The sequence below is a fragment of the Semicossyphus pulcher genome, unplaced genomic scaffold, assembly GCF_022749685.1.
Source record: "Semicossyphus pulcher isolate SPU_LCO1_2020_fin unplaced genomic scaffold, fSemPul1.0.p SCAF_22, whole genome shotgun sequence".
NCBI classification, from domain to species: Eukaryota; Metazoa; Chordata; class Actinopteri; order Labriformes; family Labridae; genus Semicossyphus; species Semicossyphus pulcher.
The window spans coordinates 5,979,624-5,997,926 of record NW_027211696.1 but is presented as its reverse complement, the minus strand read 5'-3'; the positions used below and the strand labels follow the sequence as shown (position 1 = coordinate 5,997,926).

Below are 18,303 nucleotides of genomic sequence, written 5' to 3'. Positions count from 1 at the left end.
GATTGAGCACTCAAAAACAGGAAACACTTCTTATCATTGTTTTAATTGTGCAAAGTTTTTTTTCAACTTAAGCCAAACAGTCTACTCTGTTTCCTTTTCAGGTGTTCATGGACAAAATGGGAAACGAAAAGCAGGGTCAGATGATTGTCTACCATCTGATCGACCTGCTCAAACAGGGATACAGGCTGCCTGCTCCGGATAGTTGTCCAAAGGAGGTCAGTGACTACTACAAAAAAATAAATAAAAATGTTCTTTGTTCAAAAAAAATTCACTATGTTTGTTGAGTTAATCATACCAGGGCCAACAACTACAAGTGCACGAACACGTTTCACCGGAGCAGGTGTAGAGCATGGTCACACATGGACAAATATTTGCTCCTACGCTCACTTCCATTCTTCGAAAGCGAGGGGGCAAATAAAGCTTCTGGTGAAGAGGCATTCTTGCTTCAAGTTCAACTCAAGTTTAACTTTGGTGAACTTTAAAGCAGCCTCAAACACAGCAAAGAAGTATGTGTTGTTGACCTGACACGTCCCTGTCAACAGCACGAAATACAAATTCGCCTACATTCATGCTAGTGCAATCTCAGATCCCGTCCGCTATAGTCTGACGACGATATAGCCTCTTCCTTTTCCTTGTGTTGCAGTGTTTACAGAAAAAGAACCCGTTTTTCTTGTGTCTTCAATTTGCAGAAATTTCAACATCTCGATGCAGATGAATAAGAAGTAAAACTGAAGCTTTGTCAGGCCTGTCCTCAAGAGGAGAAGAAAACTACTCTTAAAATGCTCGTTTGTTGAACGGAGGTCGGATCGATCATTTCTGAAGCATTGGAGGAAGACGGGAAATCTGAACGCTGAACGGCTTTCGTGACACATTATTAAGGGAATTTATCTCAAGTTGAATTTTAGATCTAAAACAGATTGTTAGCTGTTAGCATGCAGATGTCTGTTCGTCAGATCGTCGTCAGAGGGACGCTAATGGGAGTTGGGATGTCACTACGGTGCATTCTGTTCCGCCTGCTTTTGCTCTCCACACAGACTGCTGATACGTGATTGGTCAATATTACTCGGACTACAAGCGTAGTTCAAACTGAAACCAGAACACTTGCGGAAATCCACGTCCCTGCCTACAGATTCTAGACTTCTATGTAGAATCTGTAAATAGAGATTAACGCATGTGTGACTGTCTCTATAACTTACCAGTAACAACCTGACTAGTTAAAGACAAATCAATGGCAAACTGTTGGGAGTAAAGAGAACATAAAAAAACCTAAAAGAGTACCCTGTCATTTGAAAAGTAAAGAGACCATGGCTGGCTCTATGGTGTGAAACTTGCCGCGCCACAAAAGAGACGTATTTTCATGTATTTGTTCTTGTTCCGATGCTTCCTCCAGATTCACAAGATCATGACGGAGTGCTGGAACAGTGAGCCGCGGCTGCGCCCTACTTTCAAGACATTACTCCAAAGCGTGGACACTGTACGAGACAGCATGGATGAGCGGCATTGATCCCAGAACCTTTGACCTTTAGGTTCTGACTTCTGGGAGTCCACAGTGGGAGTTTTTTTTTTGTGTGCTCTCGATGTCTGAAATATGGAGGATAAATAATGCTGATATCCAGTTCCTTTGTAAGCAGCTAACTTGCTTCTTACTGTGGCCACATGAAACATGCAAATTAACTGGTTCATACACTACATCTGACGGACGTCATACACGAAACAACAGATTGTTTCTGATGTTGGGTTTTACATCGTGAATTTGACGATAGTCATTGACTGGAGAAATAACATACCTTTCTGAGATATTGTCTCTGATTTAAGTAACTCGTGTTGAATGTTGAAGTCCTTTGATTTTGTGCTTTCATTGTTGTAAATAAGCAGAAACTTATTGTGTATAACCAAATGAAGCCATGGGACAGTTAGTTAGCCATCTGAGTGCAGCCGAGCGGGACACCTCCGGGTCGCCTTTCCTTCAGATTCCAAGAGGGTTGGACTCAGGTTCCTGCCATCACCGTGGATACTCACTTTAAATTGAGGTTGATGCCTGAGCGGATGAAGCTGCCTTTTTTTCTACAACTACACATCTTTTTAAACACCTGTCTCCTGTTTACATTACATCAGCAATACCACCTCATTCATCTATTCCAGAACTATGTATCAGGTGCATCTTATCTTCTCTTACATGACTAAGCTGTATATGTTTTATAATACTATCCAACTCCTAATGTGAAGAGTTAAACGGTCTCTTGTGCTGAAGGTGGAGAAAAAGTTACAAAGGGAAATGCTTTGATTTTCTGCTGTCGCTTGTTGTTGCAAAACATACTTTAATTTAAAACGTTTCCCACTCATTTAAAGATATATACAGTATGACTATGTTGGATGCGTGTATGTGTTATTATGTGCATTACATTGTACGTTAGCATTAACGTACATAGTTAACGTTAACATAGACGGGATGTTTTTTGTGCTGAAATATTTAAAACTTTATCTGCAGCAGCATGTGCGAGGAAATGGCTTGTGCAACAGCACGTTTCTTATTTTTTAAAGGGAAAAATACGTATATGCAAACAGTAACACAGCGTGGATGCCCTCCTACATCGCCGAGAATGAGTCACTGCTCTTAAATATAAACACACAAACAAACACATACAGCTCCGGAAATAATTAAGAGACCACTCCAAATGTGATCAAGAGGAAGATGGATGATCACGAGCTTTTGAACAAAGCCGAGCTGCCTGAATGTTTGGGCCAATAGTGGCCGAACGTCACCCAAAGGCAATGTGAAAGACTTACAAGATGCATGAACGCTGTCATTAAATACCAGGTTGTTCCACTAAATATTGATGTTGAAGTTAAAACAGTAGTATTCTGTTGTTTAAAGGTCCCGTGAGGAGTTTTTCGCTGGTTATGAAACAAGCAAAAGCAAAGCAGACCATCAGCGACAAGATTGATTATTTCTTTATAGCTATTTTTATGGCCTGGATCAGCCAGTGGGGGGTAGGTGTCAGAAGAAGCGATTAACTGCACGCTGCCTTTGTTTACATTTTCCAGGACAAACATTTAAAGTGAGTGATACATATACAGGATGAGAGGGCGCCAAAGTTGAACACAAAACGAAAGTTCCTCAGCTCTAACCAGTCATCATGTTATGCCAATAAACGAGTGGTGTGGTCGTTTGCAGTGGTCTCTTATTTTCTTCCCGGAGCTGTAGTGCGTATGACGCTCCATCCTCACCTCCGGGCAGTTAATGCTGTGGCCAGTTGTAATGTTTTGTTAATGTCCAGTCTGTTGCCTATTGAAGTATGTCCTGTCTCTTTAATTTGGCTTTTTTTTTTACTGCAGGGTTTTTAAACTCATATTGTAATATATATGTGCATTGTTGTATTGAACCAAATATGATTATATTGTGTAACATGCCATTTCTTACTTCAAGATTGAAGTTTAACCTGATTAAACTCCATTTGTCTCCATTTTCTGTGTGAACGACATTAAGCCTTGTTTTGTCATTAGATCACGACATGCACCCGCCTTTAATACATGTAGTGGTAAATACTGAAGAAGGGATATGTGGTATATTGTAAAATGATTTCCACATTTAGACTAAAGTGGTATTTCTGGAAAGATGCGTCAGAAAGAGTGACACCAAAAGAATCCTCTTTATTTGCTCCTCAGTGTGCTAAATGATCAGGCAGCTGTAACGTTGTGAACGGTGATATGTTCACAGCAGCCTTAACAGCATTACTGTGTGATATTGGACTGTGCTAGTATGAAGGTAGTTTAAGAGAGTCTGCAGGGGTGAACATGAATGCCGTTTAATCCTTTGCAAACATGTAAACACAATGAAAGATCGTACACAACATTTCATATTAACACAGTATTTAAAATTTATTCTCAATGATTAAAAGCAGACAAACGAAACATACAGAACATGATGCTTTTTTTAAACATAAGTGAGGAGAATAAAGAAAAGATGAAAAGCTTTGTAACTCTGTTTGTAAATCCTGTGCAATAAGACATAAGTGGCTTTATCTGACTACAGTTTAAACAGCAGATGTTACTCTACATATTTAACCTCCAACATCTTCCCACAACTGTCCATCACCCCCCCATCACACCATCTTTGCCTTCTCCCCTTTACCCCCTCCTCAGCACAAGCGTCCGATATCGTTTTTGGTGCAGCCCTGGTTGCAGCACTTCCCCGCCACGCCCAGAGAAAAGTTCCTCTTCCACTTGCTCGACGCGGGCCGGTCAGCTGGGTACCCGTCTCGCTCTCCGAAAAATGTAGACGGCTGCATGTCGGGATCGCTCAGAGTCCGCTGTCTGACTCCTAAGAGAGCCACGAGGTCTGCAAGGGAGTAAGAGGAGCTGAGACGGAGGGGAGAGAGGTTATCTGGTGTCAGCTCTGTGCCGGGTTGCCAGGTTTGATGGTTGTCCTGCACTGTAACGTCACTGGGGGAAGTCCACTGGATGGGATCTGGAGAAAGAAAAAGGATGGATAAATGATTAAATTAAGACCGACTAGGATTTCAAAAGCATTTATTGTGTTAGTAAAAAAAAAAACATGTTAAATAAAAGTGCGTTTTTAAGACTGCAAACACAGAAATGATGTTTTTTTTGCACTTAAAAGTTGTCATGTAATGTCCAATCAATACAGAATGTGAGCTGACCATGGTGCTGAAATACGAGGCTCTGTCAATCAGCTGTCTGAATGAAATGTGGGGGGTAACTAGCACCCTGTGGCAGCCTCAGCTTTTACTGTGAAACAATTTAGTATCTAACATGTGCTCTGTAGAAATGTATGAATGAGGAAAACAATAATTACATTCCTACGCTTCATCACTCTCCTTACTGGCAGTCAATTTCTTACACTACACCATTACTACATCAGAAAGATTTTGTGTTAAAAAGAGATATTTACAAAAGTAGATACGCCTATTAATATTATATAATAACTAAAACAGAGCACAAATTGAGTCATTACTCAAAGTGTAGTATTGTTAACTCACCTGCTAAGTCCCCATCTGTGGATCGTTTCCAGCGGGAGCCTCCGCAGGTGAAAATGACCGCCCTGATGAACTCTCTCCCGCACAGTTTCACCCCGTAGTCCCTCGGGATGATCAGCCTGCTCATCACGTCAGCCCTCACGCAGCTGCAGATGCCGCTGACACACACCACGGCCACGGCGAGAGTCAGTCTCCACAGCATGTTGCACTTGTCCTCAAACTAACGGAGCGAGCCGGCTGGTGTTCGACAGGAGGGTCAGCTGAGCTCCACCTCGATTGTTTCTTAGATGTTTTGTTGCAGCCTGTTGAACGCTGGAAAAGATGCTTCTGTTTGTGCTGCAGAGCAGACTTTGGTTTCCTCTTCTTGTACTCTCTATAGTCTTAGTCACTAGTTCACTCATCAACTCATGTGTTCGACCCCAACCTCCTTCTCTCTCACACACATACACAGGCGTCAGTTAGATTGATGACAATGACGTACTTGCTGTTATTCCTCTATTATAATAATATGAGGGACATGTTTTTATATCACATTACTCATGAAAACTATCTGAAGCCATGTTTGACGTCTTGTTCACTTTGCAGGGAGGAAATTAAGATTGTTTTCGGCTTCTTTTCACAGTGTGTCCATACAGACAAAAACAAACACATATTTCTGTTTTTTTAATAGATTTTTATTTTTATTGGATTTACAAAGACAGTTTTCATGAGGTCACACACGAGTTAAAATGATGGTAAATACACAATGCATAAATATCAGCACCTTGGAATATTTGACAACCACTTAATACCACTCTGATAATAAAAATAAAAGTTAAAGGTGCATCAGTTTTAACTACAGCTTTGGTGTAAAGCTCCTCAGCACTCAAATTGAATGTTGCAAATTGTGCTTTTTTGGGTGCAACGACCAAAAATATTTTTTTATACAGTTTTGTAATAACAATTGGCGATTGTAAGGTAATGTTTTGATAGGAACATCTGATCTCTCTGCAGCTGCTTGGACTATCTGATTAATAACATTTAGTGTGAACTTGGGAACCAAACTTGAGCTAATATGGAAATATTGCATTTGTATGAGGCAGGAAAATTTACAAATGTGCATGAATAGTCGTACGGCGTAAATATAGCTGTGTCCCAGTCCAGGGGCTGCGTCCTTCAAAGGCTGTATTTGAAGGACGATTGCTTCATAGCGGCGCGTCGAAGGCTGTCCTGTTTCTAAGGCTCCTTCAGGTGTGTCCTCCTTTTCCCGAAATTCATTGCGCGCCAATTCAAACGAGATGGCGGACTCGCAAGCGACCGATGAATACACTTTTAAATTAAAAAGTTTTGGGTTCAACTCAGTCGAATAGCTAGCGATACAAATGATAAAAACACCTTGAAACGAATTATCTTTAAAATGATAGGTTAGATTGCTTGACGTTAGTTATGATAGCTAGTTAACTCGCTAGCTACCTGTTGCTAGGCGACAGGAGCCGCGTTTGGTGACGCAAGGGTAAGGGTGGGAACAGCTGGTGACGCAAACAGGAAATAAACAGCCTTGGCGGTCTACACAGGCTACGAATGACTCATCCACCATAAGCCCCGGAACTGAGACACAGCTTATGTAGGGGTGACTTTACTCTTCACTCTATAGCAAGCAGAAATCCCTTCATGAAGCTTTAAGAGAATGCTTTGCTGTATCCTAAATCCACACTACTTCCTGGTTATACAGCATGCAAATGAAGCCGTTTTTTTAAATGATGATTGGCACTGCACAGACAATGGAGCTGCACACGGCTAGAAAACAAATACATGGACGACATGTAGGTGGTGGTCAAACAGCAACAGCAAATGTTGGAATAAAATCCTAAATCTTATGAAGTTGAATTGTTGAATTGGCAGACACTTCCTACAGATGAGGTTAAATCTGATTCACATGTATTGTAGCATTTCCTGTTAGTTCGTTGTTATTTGTGTACTAACTGGTGAAACAGGTCATGCTGTATAGAAGTAGTAGGATTTGGGACACAGTTAAAGTCTGAGTAAATGTTACAATGGTTGAATAGAACTGTTGTTGATGTTGATGCTTTGTTTCATGATAGACGACAGTATTGAAAGTGTATTACTGACTAGCAGTACTACTCTGGTTTAGTGTTGTTTGGCTAATGATGCACCTCCAATAAGAACCTAAAAAAAACACATTTTTTTTAAATATCTATTAATAGTGAAGCTTATTTGACTCAAAGTCCATGATATAAAATTAGTGCAAACCATGGACTCCTTCGTGTCAAAAAGGCAGTTTATGTTTGATGTTTCAAGCAAAAGCAGATCGGGTGAATGCATCGACCGGACGGTTATGATTCTGTCTCAGATGAACGACTCCTCATTTCTCCAAGAAGGAGGCGAGGCTGCTTTTAGCGCGCCGAGCCTTCTCTATGCTATCGAAGGTCGGAGTCCCGTGAGGCAAGTCCAGACGGTCGTGTTCCGACGTCATGATACTCTCAGCTTCTCCTGGAGGTGCAATGAGGGGAAAAATCAGTGTGTGGAAAACGTGCGTCAGTGACACCGACTGCTTTTGTGCTACATGTACAGTGGTTGTGTTATGTTCTTTTAAGTCAGGACATTGGTCTTTGTATTGGATAGTTAATAACATTAAACATTAGGTTTGTGTCTTTTCAGTTGAGACTACTGGCAGAAATGTTTAATTTGTGTGTATTAGTAGCAGCTTATGCTAGTTTGTTTGGCTTAGTATGTGCACATGTTTGTATGAGTCTATTTTGGGGCATTTTGACTGTATTCACAGTCATGATAACATGTTGTAAATTGATCAGGTTACCCAACTCTTGAAACAAGAAGGGTTCTGTAAGTGTTGCCAGGTTGAGCCATGCAAACATGTTTCAAGCCAATTTACTCAATCGTTTAGCGGCTTCGCTATAAAACACTGAATGGAAAATGATGCAAACAGATAAAGCTTATTTTGTTCTGGCTAAGTGTGCGTATGTGGGCTGATGGCGATAAGTTTTACAACTGCATTGTCTTACCTCTCATACGATAAATAAGTGTCCCATAGGCGCTGTCCATCTGGTAGGCAAATATGAAGCCCAGAGGAATGATGGGAGCCAACAGGAAGGGTTTCCTTCTTTTGATGGCACTGAAGACGATTAAGGGGACAAAAGGAAGACAATGTGGTCAATATGTAATAAAAACAAGCATAAAGGCTTCAGCTGAGGCTAAACAATTCCATTTAACTCCAATACTACAGTACAACTTTAGACAGACTTTTTGGTATTTTAACAAAACATGCATTTTGGGAACATGCAACGAAAGAAGTAAAAAGTAAACTAGACTCTTGGAGTCACAGTCATGTCTTTTATTTTTATACCTTTAATGTCAGAGAGAGAGGACAGTGGATAGTGTCGGAAACAGTGGAGGAGAGTGTGGGGACGACACCCTTTAAAGGGCATTAAGGAACGTAGCCTCTGTACCCCGGAGTCACAGCCATTTCTATGCATCAGCTGCAGATGTGCCGGCTACAGGGGGCGCTCAATTTTAAGCCTGTAACTGTTAGCTTAGCTACACAGTTAAAACTTACTTTAAGTAGGCTAATACATCCACGGAGCTGCATCAGTAAGGGTTAATGGACTGCTGCTCACACAGGTGTTTCTCTCACTGAGCTATAACTGCGTGCGTACATGTGTGTGTGTGCGTTTTAAACAGATGATCTCTGGGTGAATCTTGAGCAATAAACATCAGAGAGTGTTGTTTAATACAAAACTCACCCCGCAGTGAGTCCCACAGCGGCCACTGTGAAGAAAGTACCAAAGTAATTGAGAAACTCCCTGGACCAGGCGATCTGCATCGCCATCTGTCTCTCCCTCATCTGGTTCTGCATCAGGATCTGACGCTCCATCTATGTGCGCACACACACACACACACACACAGACATACGCACACAGGAGAAAGGACACAGAAGACGTCATCAGGCATTACAGACCTTTAGAGCCAAATATGGACACTGCCTGGTGCCTCTTAATGAACGCTTGTTACCTGAAGAAAATTTGAGCTTCTGATTACAAGTTGTTTTTTTTACTTTATTTATAGAGATTATTCTTATTAATCACAAAATAAATTAACATAAGCTTTCATCTCAAGGTACAAATATGTACAGAAGGATCAGGAATACAAAGGTTACCTACACGAAGGAGTTGAATATCCAGCTTTTTACATTAAATATTGAAAGATCAGAGTCATTTAGAAACCGTATCTTCATTATATGGTTTGTCCAGCAGAGAGCACTAATACGTTTATGTTTCAACTGTAAAATGTCTGTGCTGTTTGCAAAGAGGCAAATCAAACAATCATAATAAATCACAGTACATTTAAAGGACAGGTCTGAAGAAGATGTTTTTAATCTAAAAGAAAGCAGCGAGGGAGATGTATAGAGGGTAAGATCTGCTCACGGTGTTATGCAATTAAAATGACAACAAAGGAAATGAAACGTGTCTGTGCAGCTGGATGGCGAAGCGGTGAGACAGACAGAGAGACAAAGACGGGGTCGAATGAACGAGGGACAGCCAGTTCGGCCTCAGAGACAGAGTCACGATGCTGACGGCTCTTTTGTCTGCCGTTTCCTGTCCGACACTCACACGACACGAGAGTGACATTCTCATTTTAAAAGCCTTTCTTCCCGCAAAGTGCACGTGTCCAAGATGAGCTTTTATTGGCACTATTAACTAACTGATGATGCAAACCTTTAAAAAAAAAAAAAGATCGCAGGACCAATTGAGTGAGTCGATTAGAAAAATTATAACATGTCAGTGAGATTTAATGAAGACTTGCCATGACAAGTATTTGAGGGCAAGTGAACATTTTGTCCTCGAAGTTGATGTGTTGGAAGAAGGAAGCAGGAAGTGGGTAAGCATACAGACGTGAGCGACTTTGACAAGGGCCAAATTGTGATAGCTAGATGACTGGGTCAGAGCATCTCTTAGACTGCAGCTCTTGTGGGGTGTTCCCGGTCTGCAGCGGTCAGGACCTACCAAAAGTGGTCCAAGGAAGGAAAACCAGTTAACCTGCGGCAGGGTCATGGGCGGCCAAGGCTCATTGACGCGCATGGGGAGTGAAGGCTTGCCCGTGTGGTCTGATCCAACAGAAGAGCATCTGTGGGATGTGCTGAACAAGTCCGATACATGGAGGCCCCACCTCGCAACTTACAGGACGTAAAGGATCTGCTGCTAACGTCTTGGTGCCAGATACCTCAGCACACCTTCAGACCTACACAATATTAGGCTGGTGGTCATAATGTTACGGCTGATCGGTGTATAGAAAAAAAACTAACCCCGTATGGATGACTTATGATTGCTTTCATTGTTATAGTGCCTGGCTCACCACACGGAATGAATACTCAAAGAACCAACAGAGCTAATGTTGGCGACAGCTTGGGTTACAGCTGTCCTTTGTCCGTCAGAGAGTGTCAGAGAAACCATCATCCTTCAGCAATATTACAGCCTTAATATGTGAGATGTGTAGCTATATTTATAATGTACCTGAAATATGTTCTTCTTTGCTGCTGTAAAACAGTAGTTGCTAGTTGCAGCAATGTTTCTCACTATTGCCATGTAGGGTACATTTTTTGAGACGAACAAACGGGTTGTTTTATTGCGCAATCGACTCGATGTAGCGACCAAATATTTGAGGCAGCATCAGAGCCAACTACTATACTTTAAAGCAGAAGAATTAAATGAAATTTGAGCCAGGCAGAATCCCTGCTAGAAACTCTAAGTATTAAAGTACCTATATTTAAACAGTAAATGAAACAGACCAGAGGATGATTCATTTCTAAGCCAGGCTGTATGAGGCGCCTGAACATGTTCAGTTCATTTGACAATGTTGAATGAGGGAGTCGGCTTCATTTTGACCAACACCCAGCATGAAATGTGTTTAACTCGTCAAGCAGGGTAAGTAAAGACGAGGAGGATCAGTTAACTCCCTCATTGTCTGACAGTATGAAACATTGCTTCAACAAAACAAAATACTTGATATAATACAGGAAAGAAAATCTTTACATACCAATGGGAAACATCTAAAAACGGATATTGTAATAGTGCTAATCAAAAAGCTTTTGTGGTTAATAATGCGTGACACATGATGTGGGGCTGTTTGATTACTCAACACTTGGCGACTAATAAAGGTCATAAGTAGAGGAAAAGAAAATATATGAAATTACAGAACAGCTCAGGAGGGTTAAACTGTAATCACCGGACCAGGAAGTGACTGGCTGTTAAAAGTACAGTCAAAGGCACTTCCACTAATGAAGCAATCAACCTTTAACAAGATCAAATGTGTTTTTTATGGCGTGCTGTGAGACTGCTTGTGGTGTTAACTAAATTTGTGAACAACAAAGATACATCCAGATACATGATTATAGTGCTTATGTGTTCTTCTGAAATTGGATTATGAGCCAACTGCTCCCTTACTGTGAGAGGAAATTATCACAACTTGACTCATTATCAGCCAGATCATGTGTTTATTTTATTGTACGCTTTATTACACAGAGGCAGCTAAAGTTTATTTCATTATTTAATGTCTAATTGGATGTCGGGGTTCCACAGGGTACCATTCTGGGTCCCTTTCTTATGTTGTACTCCTGATTTCTGTCTTTAAAATCCTGTTGTGGAAAATTTAAGACTTATATTGCGATTCATGTTTGCATTTTATTTAGCACATTAAGCTTATCCACCCATCCATTATCTATACCGCTTATCCTGTACAGGGTTGTAGGGAGACTGGAGCCTATCCCAGCTGTCATGGGGCGAGAGGCGGGGTACACCCTGGACTGATCACCAGTCAATTATATACAGATAGACAACCTTTCACACTCACAATTTTTAGAGTCACCAATGAACCTAACGTGCATGTCTTTGGACTGTGGGAGGAAGCCGGAGCTTTCGGAGGGAATCCACACATGTACAGGTACAACATGCAAACTTCACAGAGAAAGGCCCACTACGCCTGAAACGATATTCTAGCTGTGAGGTGACAGCGCTAACCACTGTAAGATGATACTGATGGCTAGAGGAATTTCTGACATTTGTTGTTATATAGACCAAACATTTAATTGATTAACTAACTAAATAATTACCAGATTAACTAATGGGACAAATAAATACACCTATATAGCATACCTACCTTTAATTGTCTTTGCTATAATAAAAAATCCCTTAAGCCACAATTGAGGTGAAAAATTTGGGAACAAAGTTATAAAATTCTGTGGACACATGCACTTTTTTCTACTTAGTCATGAAACTTTACAATCCCTTACTGTAACTGAGCTGACTACTACAGCGACTCTCCCCAGGAAGGAGGAAGCTAGTAGCTGTTAAATGCCTCAGGGACTATTTTATCATACTCAACATTGTTATCTAATCGTGTGGAGAAAATCCAATAAAAAGCAGCAGGTGTTGTTAATGAGTCAAGGATTTAATCGTGTTTCAATTAGAACCCTCACCACGGACAGAAAGTGGAAATTACTCATCCATTCATTGAGCCATTACGGTGCTCTGGGAAATGTTTAATGAGGGGTTTCTGGTGACATGTTTAAAGAGACATCTACTCTTGTGATGTCATCCAAATTCTTGATCTTGATCACGAAACAGGAAGTAGAACAGAGACATTGGATGTTTGATTTCGACAACCTGTAAATCTGGAAACTACCCGCTTCCCGTCAGTGATAATGATTGTCCCAACTACTCGGACGTTTCTATTTAGCTTTTTAGGGAATGTGTAGAATATAGTAATAAAAAATAGTAGATAAACAGAGATGGAAGCTGATGAAAACATATAACCTATCATTTTGTGTCTCTTGGTCCAGAAGTTTCAATTTCAAATATTCTAAAATGCAAACATTTTAACAAAATCTAATTTTAGATTTGTGACCTGATGAATTTAAACACTGATCACAACCTCGGCATTCGTTTCCCAAAAGATACAAACATGAAAAAATCAATCAGTCAGTTAACCAACTGATGGCTGATTTTTTCTATCTTCCAAAAATTAAACCTTCACAAAAGACTTTTCAAAGCAGAATTTAGGGAATTTCAAACATTTAATAAACAACTCAATAAAGTTTCTCAGGTCTTCAGGTAATGGTGCTGAAACTAATTGTAAACAATGAGAGGAAGTAAAGGCATTCTTTGGTCTAAAGAAAATCAGAATGGTTGTTCTTACGATATTTCACTTGCTTAAAGGGCCAGTTCTCCGATTTTCAACCTCAGTCCTATCATGCTATTACGGGGAGCTAATGCCATTATGATTGAAAAAAAAATGCAATTTCGCTCTGTGCCTTCGGAGGACGCTATCCGCTTCTCCAATGGGCCCTGGAAAACCCCCGCCAGGCATCGAAAAATTGGTCATCTGGCAGAGGCCAGGGAGCTTGCTTAACAACACTTCCTCAATCTAGGACGCCCGCCACCAATGTCATGTCTCTGCAATAAGCCTTTATTTACATAACAAATATTTACATAAAGGCTTATTGCAAAAAAGATACATTTATAAATGTATTTCTTTGATAAAACAGAACCCTGACTCAACAACATATGATCGGTAGCTTGCCACTTGGCTGAATGGCACCACTCTGGCTCATGTATAAATCAGCTTCAATGATGCATTCAAGTGCAATTGTACAGACTACAAAAAACTTTCTTTGGTCAACCAAAAGTCCAAATCTAGAGGTGTTTTATATAGTGATATATGACATGCGAATCAGCAGATTGTTTCATGTGAGAAGCTGGAAGAACATGATGTCATTTAAATGTAATTTAGCCTATTTTTCAATATTTTTGCTGTAAAAAATAACCTTATTCCATTTCTAATCTTAATAACTGTGCAGTATCTTTCTGTCAGTAGACTAATCAAAAAAGTTGTCCCGCTTGAGCTGTTATATTGGTTGTATATTGTTTATAAAGAACAGCAGATTCTTATTAGCTTAAAGCTAGACATGATGTAATCTGTTCGGAGATTCACAGTAGACATATTATTGAATCTTCCCCTCAGCATCATCAGCACCACTGACGCACCCGGACATGGAATCTCATTTAAAATATGTGGGAATTTTCTCGGACATTTCTCTTTCGAGATCACTCCAACAATAAACACCAATCATGAAGTCAGCCAGCAGATGCTCTCCCCCATCCGGAAACTCAACGCCCCTTCTGTTGCACTCCACCTACCACTCCCCTTGTATCAAAGCATCTAACAGCCAGTCCTCTTGCATTGCTCCATCTGCTACTTCACCACGTGGACACTCATCAACAGGAAAAAACTCATCAAATCCACAAACACACAACAAGTAAATCCAATTCCAACCGCACAGATGTGAAAACAAACGCATTTAGTGTCCAAATCACTTAAACCGTGGTCACATTAACATAATTTGGAGCCCCCCAAAAGCTTGCTTTGCCAGACAAATTGCAAATAGCCTGGAGATTGGCTTTCACTTGAGAATTTTTGATACTAGCACAAATACAATTGCTACCCAAATGGTATCTAATGGCATCTAGAGCTTTAGTCGGTTGTTGATACTTGAGGTTGGATACCTTGCCATAAAATTGACAAAGCTAAGAAGTAACATAGTGTTACCTTAAGCTTGTGTCTCTGTGGAAACATCACAAGGCATGACACATAGATCAGGAGGCAAGCTTGGACAAGCAGCGGAAGACTGCACAATGACTGCAGGACGGTGACAGGAAAAAACAGCAAAGAGAAAGTGAAAGAAAGAAATGAGCTATGATGACTCCTTCCTGGAGGTGAGAAAGAGAGAGAAGAGCTGAAACGTAAGTGGGAAATTCACTGACATTATCTTAAGGCTGCAAGAGCAGGCAATACCTGGTAAACTGATGACGTCACAGAGACATGATAAACAGAGCGAGAGAGCGGAGAAGGCCCACATCACGGAAGACACAGTCTTATGTCTTAAATGTCTTAAGCATTTCTTCATGACCATTCATTTATAAAAGGTTGTTTTTACATCACTTGTAAGATTTATTTGGGTTATAAAGACATTTAATGAAGAAGCTACAAAAGCTGTATCTTTCAATATGATATGATCAGTGGTTGATGAATCCATTAATATCTTTAAAAAAATAACTCATTATTTCGTGTCTAATTAGATGTTGGGGTTCCTCAGGGTACCATTCTGGGTCCCTTTCTAATGTTGTCCTCCTGACCCCAGTGCTTGAGCCGTTTTGAAATCCTGATTGCCATCTTTAAATTTGGAGTGAAAAAAATCCTGTCGTGGAAAATGTACGAATTTTAATGTAATTCATGTTTTCATTATAATAAGTACATTAAATGACTGGTTCTGTCTTGCTTTTAGTGCTGAGCTTATATTAAACACATAATTTCATTGCTTTAAATCATGGTATTCTTTATTAGCAACAAGGCACTACATGGCAGAAGATCAAATTGTGGACTTGATGACTTATTCCAGGGTTCATACCATCTAAAATTTGAGCACTTTAAGCTGTCCCCCAAGTTTAACATAAAATTACAGGATTTGCAGCAACGGCTCCAAGACAATGAAGAAAACAGATGTTAGCTCTGAGTGTCATTACATCTGTAAAGGTGAATGGTGCATTCAAAGGTCAGAAACTTGGTACTTTCAATCACTGTAATCTATCTTATTGTATAGGTTTTCAGTTTTCTAAACTACATCTGATTAGCCCTTAGCGTCTTATAATCATACTGTGTTTTATTGTAAGTATTTTCTGTTTAATGTGTCTACTTTCTGTAAAGTGCTGAAGAAATGAACACCATTTATTTTATAATATATTTGTATTATTTTTAGAAAGTGATGATCTCAGCGGTGAAAAACCAATCAAATAAAAAAAATCTAAATCCCTGTGGGGGTCTTTCCACACCTATATTAAACCCAAACCCACTCAATATCATTCACTGTGAGTAAAAAGCATAACCCTATTATTAGCAGCGAAGACACAGTTTTGAACATGAATGGAATAAAAATCAAATTTTCAACATTTCAGAGCTGCGAAAGGTCTCAGGACATGAGTCATACAAACACACACGTATCCAATGAATTTTCAAGTAGTGTCAAAAATGGACCCTGTGGTTTCACACCCAATGCCTTGAGAGTCCACACGGAAAAATAATGGACCAATTAGCTAGACCAAGATATCTTTGACACCTTAATGCAGGGGGAGGCGCCAGTGTTGCTTTACATTAATTGCTGGGGTCAATCTCACACATTTAATTTGGTGGCTTAAAAATCATTCAATTTCAGGTTGTAAGATTAAAAAAGAAGCAATTATAATATTCTGTTAGAGAGATAAATAAGAGACGTGATTATGTTTTGTTCATCTAAATAGTAATATAATTTGAAATATAAACTATTACGATATCTGCCTTCATTTAATTTTAAGTAGACAGACTTAATAAATATGTATCTAAAAGTGATTCTAGGTTAAATACATATTAAAATTCCTGCAATTAGCTGGATCATTGAAACAATGTAAATACACAACAGCAATTCTCAAACATGTACCTAATATTCACCTGTGAGTCCTCGTGTCTTAAATAAGGGTGTTCTAAAACTCAATTGTCAAACCTTTGCCATCACTAAATATAATATAAGCCATCATTCACCACATACACAGCTGGAGCACAAGGGGAAATTACGGGGCAGAAAACGCAACACACCTTTTGGCTGTGGGTCGGATAATGTTATTGGAGTTATGACAGTCACACATTCCACCTGCTGCTCGGCTGCTTGCAGGCTTGAATAAATAACAACAAATTGGCACCAAGACGGCGAGGAAAAGACAACAATCCTTTGTTTAAATGAAAAAACAAGAAGTAATAAGGGCAGTGAAATCTTTGCTCTCAGAATAGAACTGTGAGTGGCTTTGATACTGTGAGATTCAGGAAAGAAATCTGCTGACAATCAGCTGGGTCCACTTGTATAACTGACTTATTTTCCCCTGAATATTACACGGCCCAGTGTGTGCTGTGTGATAATTTGATTAAAAAGATCGTATTTTAGGACACGCACATTGTACGTGCAGTATAAACTAAATATAAACTCACAGCTAGATTTTGACACAGGGACCCTGTTCAAGCAGGCACACTAGATCAGGATATAAGTCAGCTGACAGTCTCTTTACAGAAAAACAACAAACAGATAGGGATGCACCATAGTGGATTTTATGCAGATATGCCGACATTTTCCAACCCTTTTTGCCGATTTCGATACCGATATATTAGGCACATGTTTTTTTCCACCTAATTGCAGAGAACATCAAGTCTCCCCTGTAGCGGAATTGATATCATGCCTACTCTTACTGTAGTGTCCCACTGGCAGATGCAGAAATAACATAATGCAGTGCTTTTTAAAATGTACACATTCACTGGGCAATATAAGAAAACTACTTAAAACCTAGGTGATGTACAAAATGCCATATATATTTGTAACATTTTCTTTCAAATAAAACTGTTATGTTCGTCACGCTTGTCATTGTCATGTCATTTTCAAGCCATAATTGGCAGATACCAATAACGTGCCAAAAATATCGTGCATCCTTACAATCAGATTATGTCAAATCCGAGGAGCACTTTTTGAGTGTGTGCACCTTGACTCACCTGTAACCGTGCATTGTGGAGCATGAACTCTTGCTGCTTTTTAAAGTTTGCATCCATGGATTTAGACAGGAGAAACCCCATGGTGGCGTTGTTGCTGTTGACCTATAAATACAGAAACTCAAAATGAACTTTGGCTGCAGACAAAAGATGAGCCAACATATCATTAGCAAAGTTACAGGCACAAATACTCAACGTATAGAGGTAAAACTGGTTCACCAGTATCAAAACTTCATTGGCTTCAGAGTGTAACCTTACTTGCACCGCCAGTTTTTCCCTTAACTTTAACTGAGTCAGAGCTGTCAGCTATAGAGCAGCTGCACAGCTTCATTTCAATGCTTCTGTTACACATATTGCTATTGCTAGCTGCTAGCAATACGTGACATTAGCAAACGTTAAACGACTTAACGTCTGTCTCTTTCAGGCTTTTCCTGTTAATTTGACTAGCGATATGCGCTAGTATTACTTGAATATAATAGCGTCCCATGCTTCACCTCATTAGCTTCAGCTTTAACCTTGAGTAGCTAGACTTACTAAAAATGAAAGCCTTACATACCTACTGTACTTTGAAGACGGTAAGCTATAAAATAGAATTATGTTAGTCACAAAAGCAGGACTAACGAGGGTTCAAGGACATGGGTCTATCACAACAAGCGTGTGTACACCGCTTCAAACACAG

At 39.9% G+C, this 18,303-nt stretch overlaps 3 protein-coding genes across 5 annotated transcripts in view; 1 reads left to right on the top strand and 2 right to left on the bottom strand.

The window, feature by feature from the left end:
• Nucleotides 1-3,449, top strand: part of jak2a (Janus kinase 2a) — a 41,097-nt gene extending 37,648 nt beyond the window's left edge. For all 3 annotated transcript variants that reach the window (XM_069673033.1, XM_069673031.1, XM_069673032.1), the window contains exons 23-24: nt 102-215; nt 1,391-3,449. In XM_069673033.1, the coding sequence (XP_069529134.1) occupies nt 102-215; nt 1,391-1,504 (228 nt within the window). In that variant the 3' untranslated portion in view covers nt 1,505-3,449. The remainder of the gene's footprint in view (nt 1-101; nt 216-1,390) is intronic.
• Nucleotides 3,450-3,953: 504 nt separating this feature from the next.
• Nucleotides 3,954-5,199, bottom strand: rln1 (relaxin 1). Its single transcript, XM_069673817.1, has 2 exons — nt 5,001-5,199; nt 3,954-4,468 (listed from the first exon to the last, which is right to left on the bottom strand). The coding sequence occupies exons 1-2, from the start codon at nt 5,197-5,199 to the stop codon at nt 4,140-4,142; spliced, it is 528 nt and encodes a 175-aa protein (XP_069529918.1). The 3' UTR covers nt 3,954-4,139.
• A 465-nt stretch (nt 5,200-5,664) lies between these two features.
• Nucleotides 5,665-18,303, bottom strand: plgrkt (plasminogen receptor, C-terminal lysine transmembrane protein). The gene is made up of 5 exons (XM_069673510.1): nt 18,181-18,303; nt 17,628-17,729; nt 8,756-8,886; nt 8,018-8,127; nt 5,665-7,487 (listed from the first exon to the last, which is right to left on the bottom strand). The coding sequence occupies exons 2-5, from the start codon at nt 17,706-17,708 to the stop codon at nt 7,360-7,362; spliced, it is 450 nt and encodes a 149-aa protein (XP_069529611.1). The 5' UTR covers nt 17,709-17,729; nt 18,181-18,303; the 3' UTR covers nt 5,665-7,359.

Excerpts from the sequence above, each read along its gene's own strand:
- rln1 (XM_069673817.1), bottom strand. The coding sequence starts at position 5,199 with ATGCTGTGGAGACTGACTCTCGCCGTGGCCGTGGTGTGTGTCAGCGGC. Across the intron at positions 4,469-5,000 it reads CACAGATGGGGACTTAGCAG|ATCCCATCCAGTGGACTTCC; the intron begins GTGAGTTAACAA and ends TTCTTTCTCCAG.
- plgrkt (XM_069673510.1), bottom strand. The coding sequence starts at position 17,708 with ATGGGGTTTCTCCTGTCTAAATCCATGGATGCAAACTTTAAAAAGCAG. Across the intron at positions 8,128-8,755 it reads GCTGTGGGACTCACTGCGGG|TGCCATCAAAAGAAGGAAAC; the intron begins GTGAGTTTTGTA and ends AATCGTCTTCAG. Across the intron at positions 7,488-8,017 it reads ACTTATTTATCGTATGAGAG|GAGAAGCTGAGAGTATCATG; the intron begins GTAAGACAATGC and ends TTGCACCTCCAG.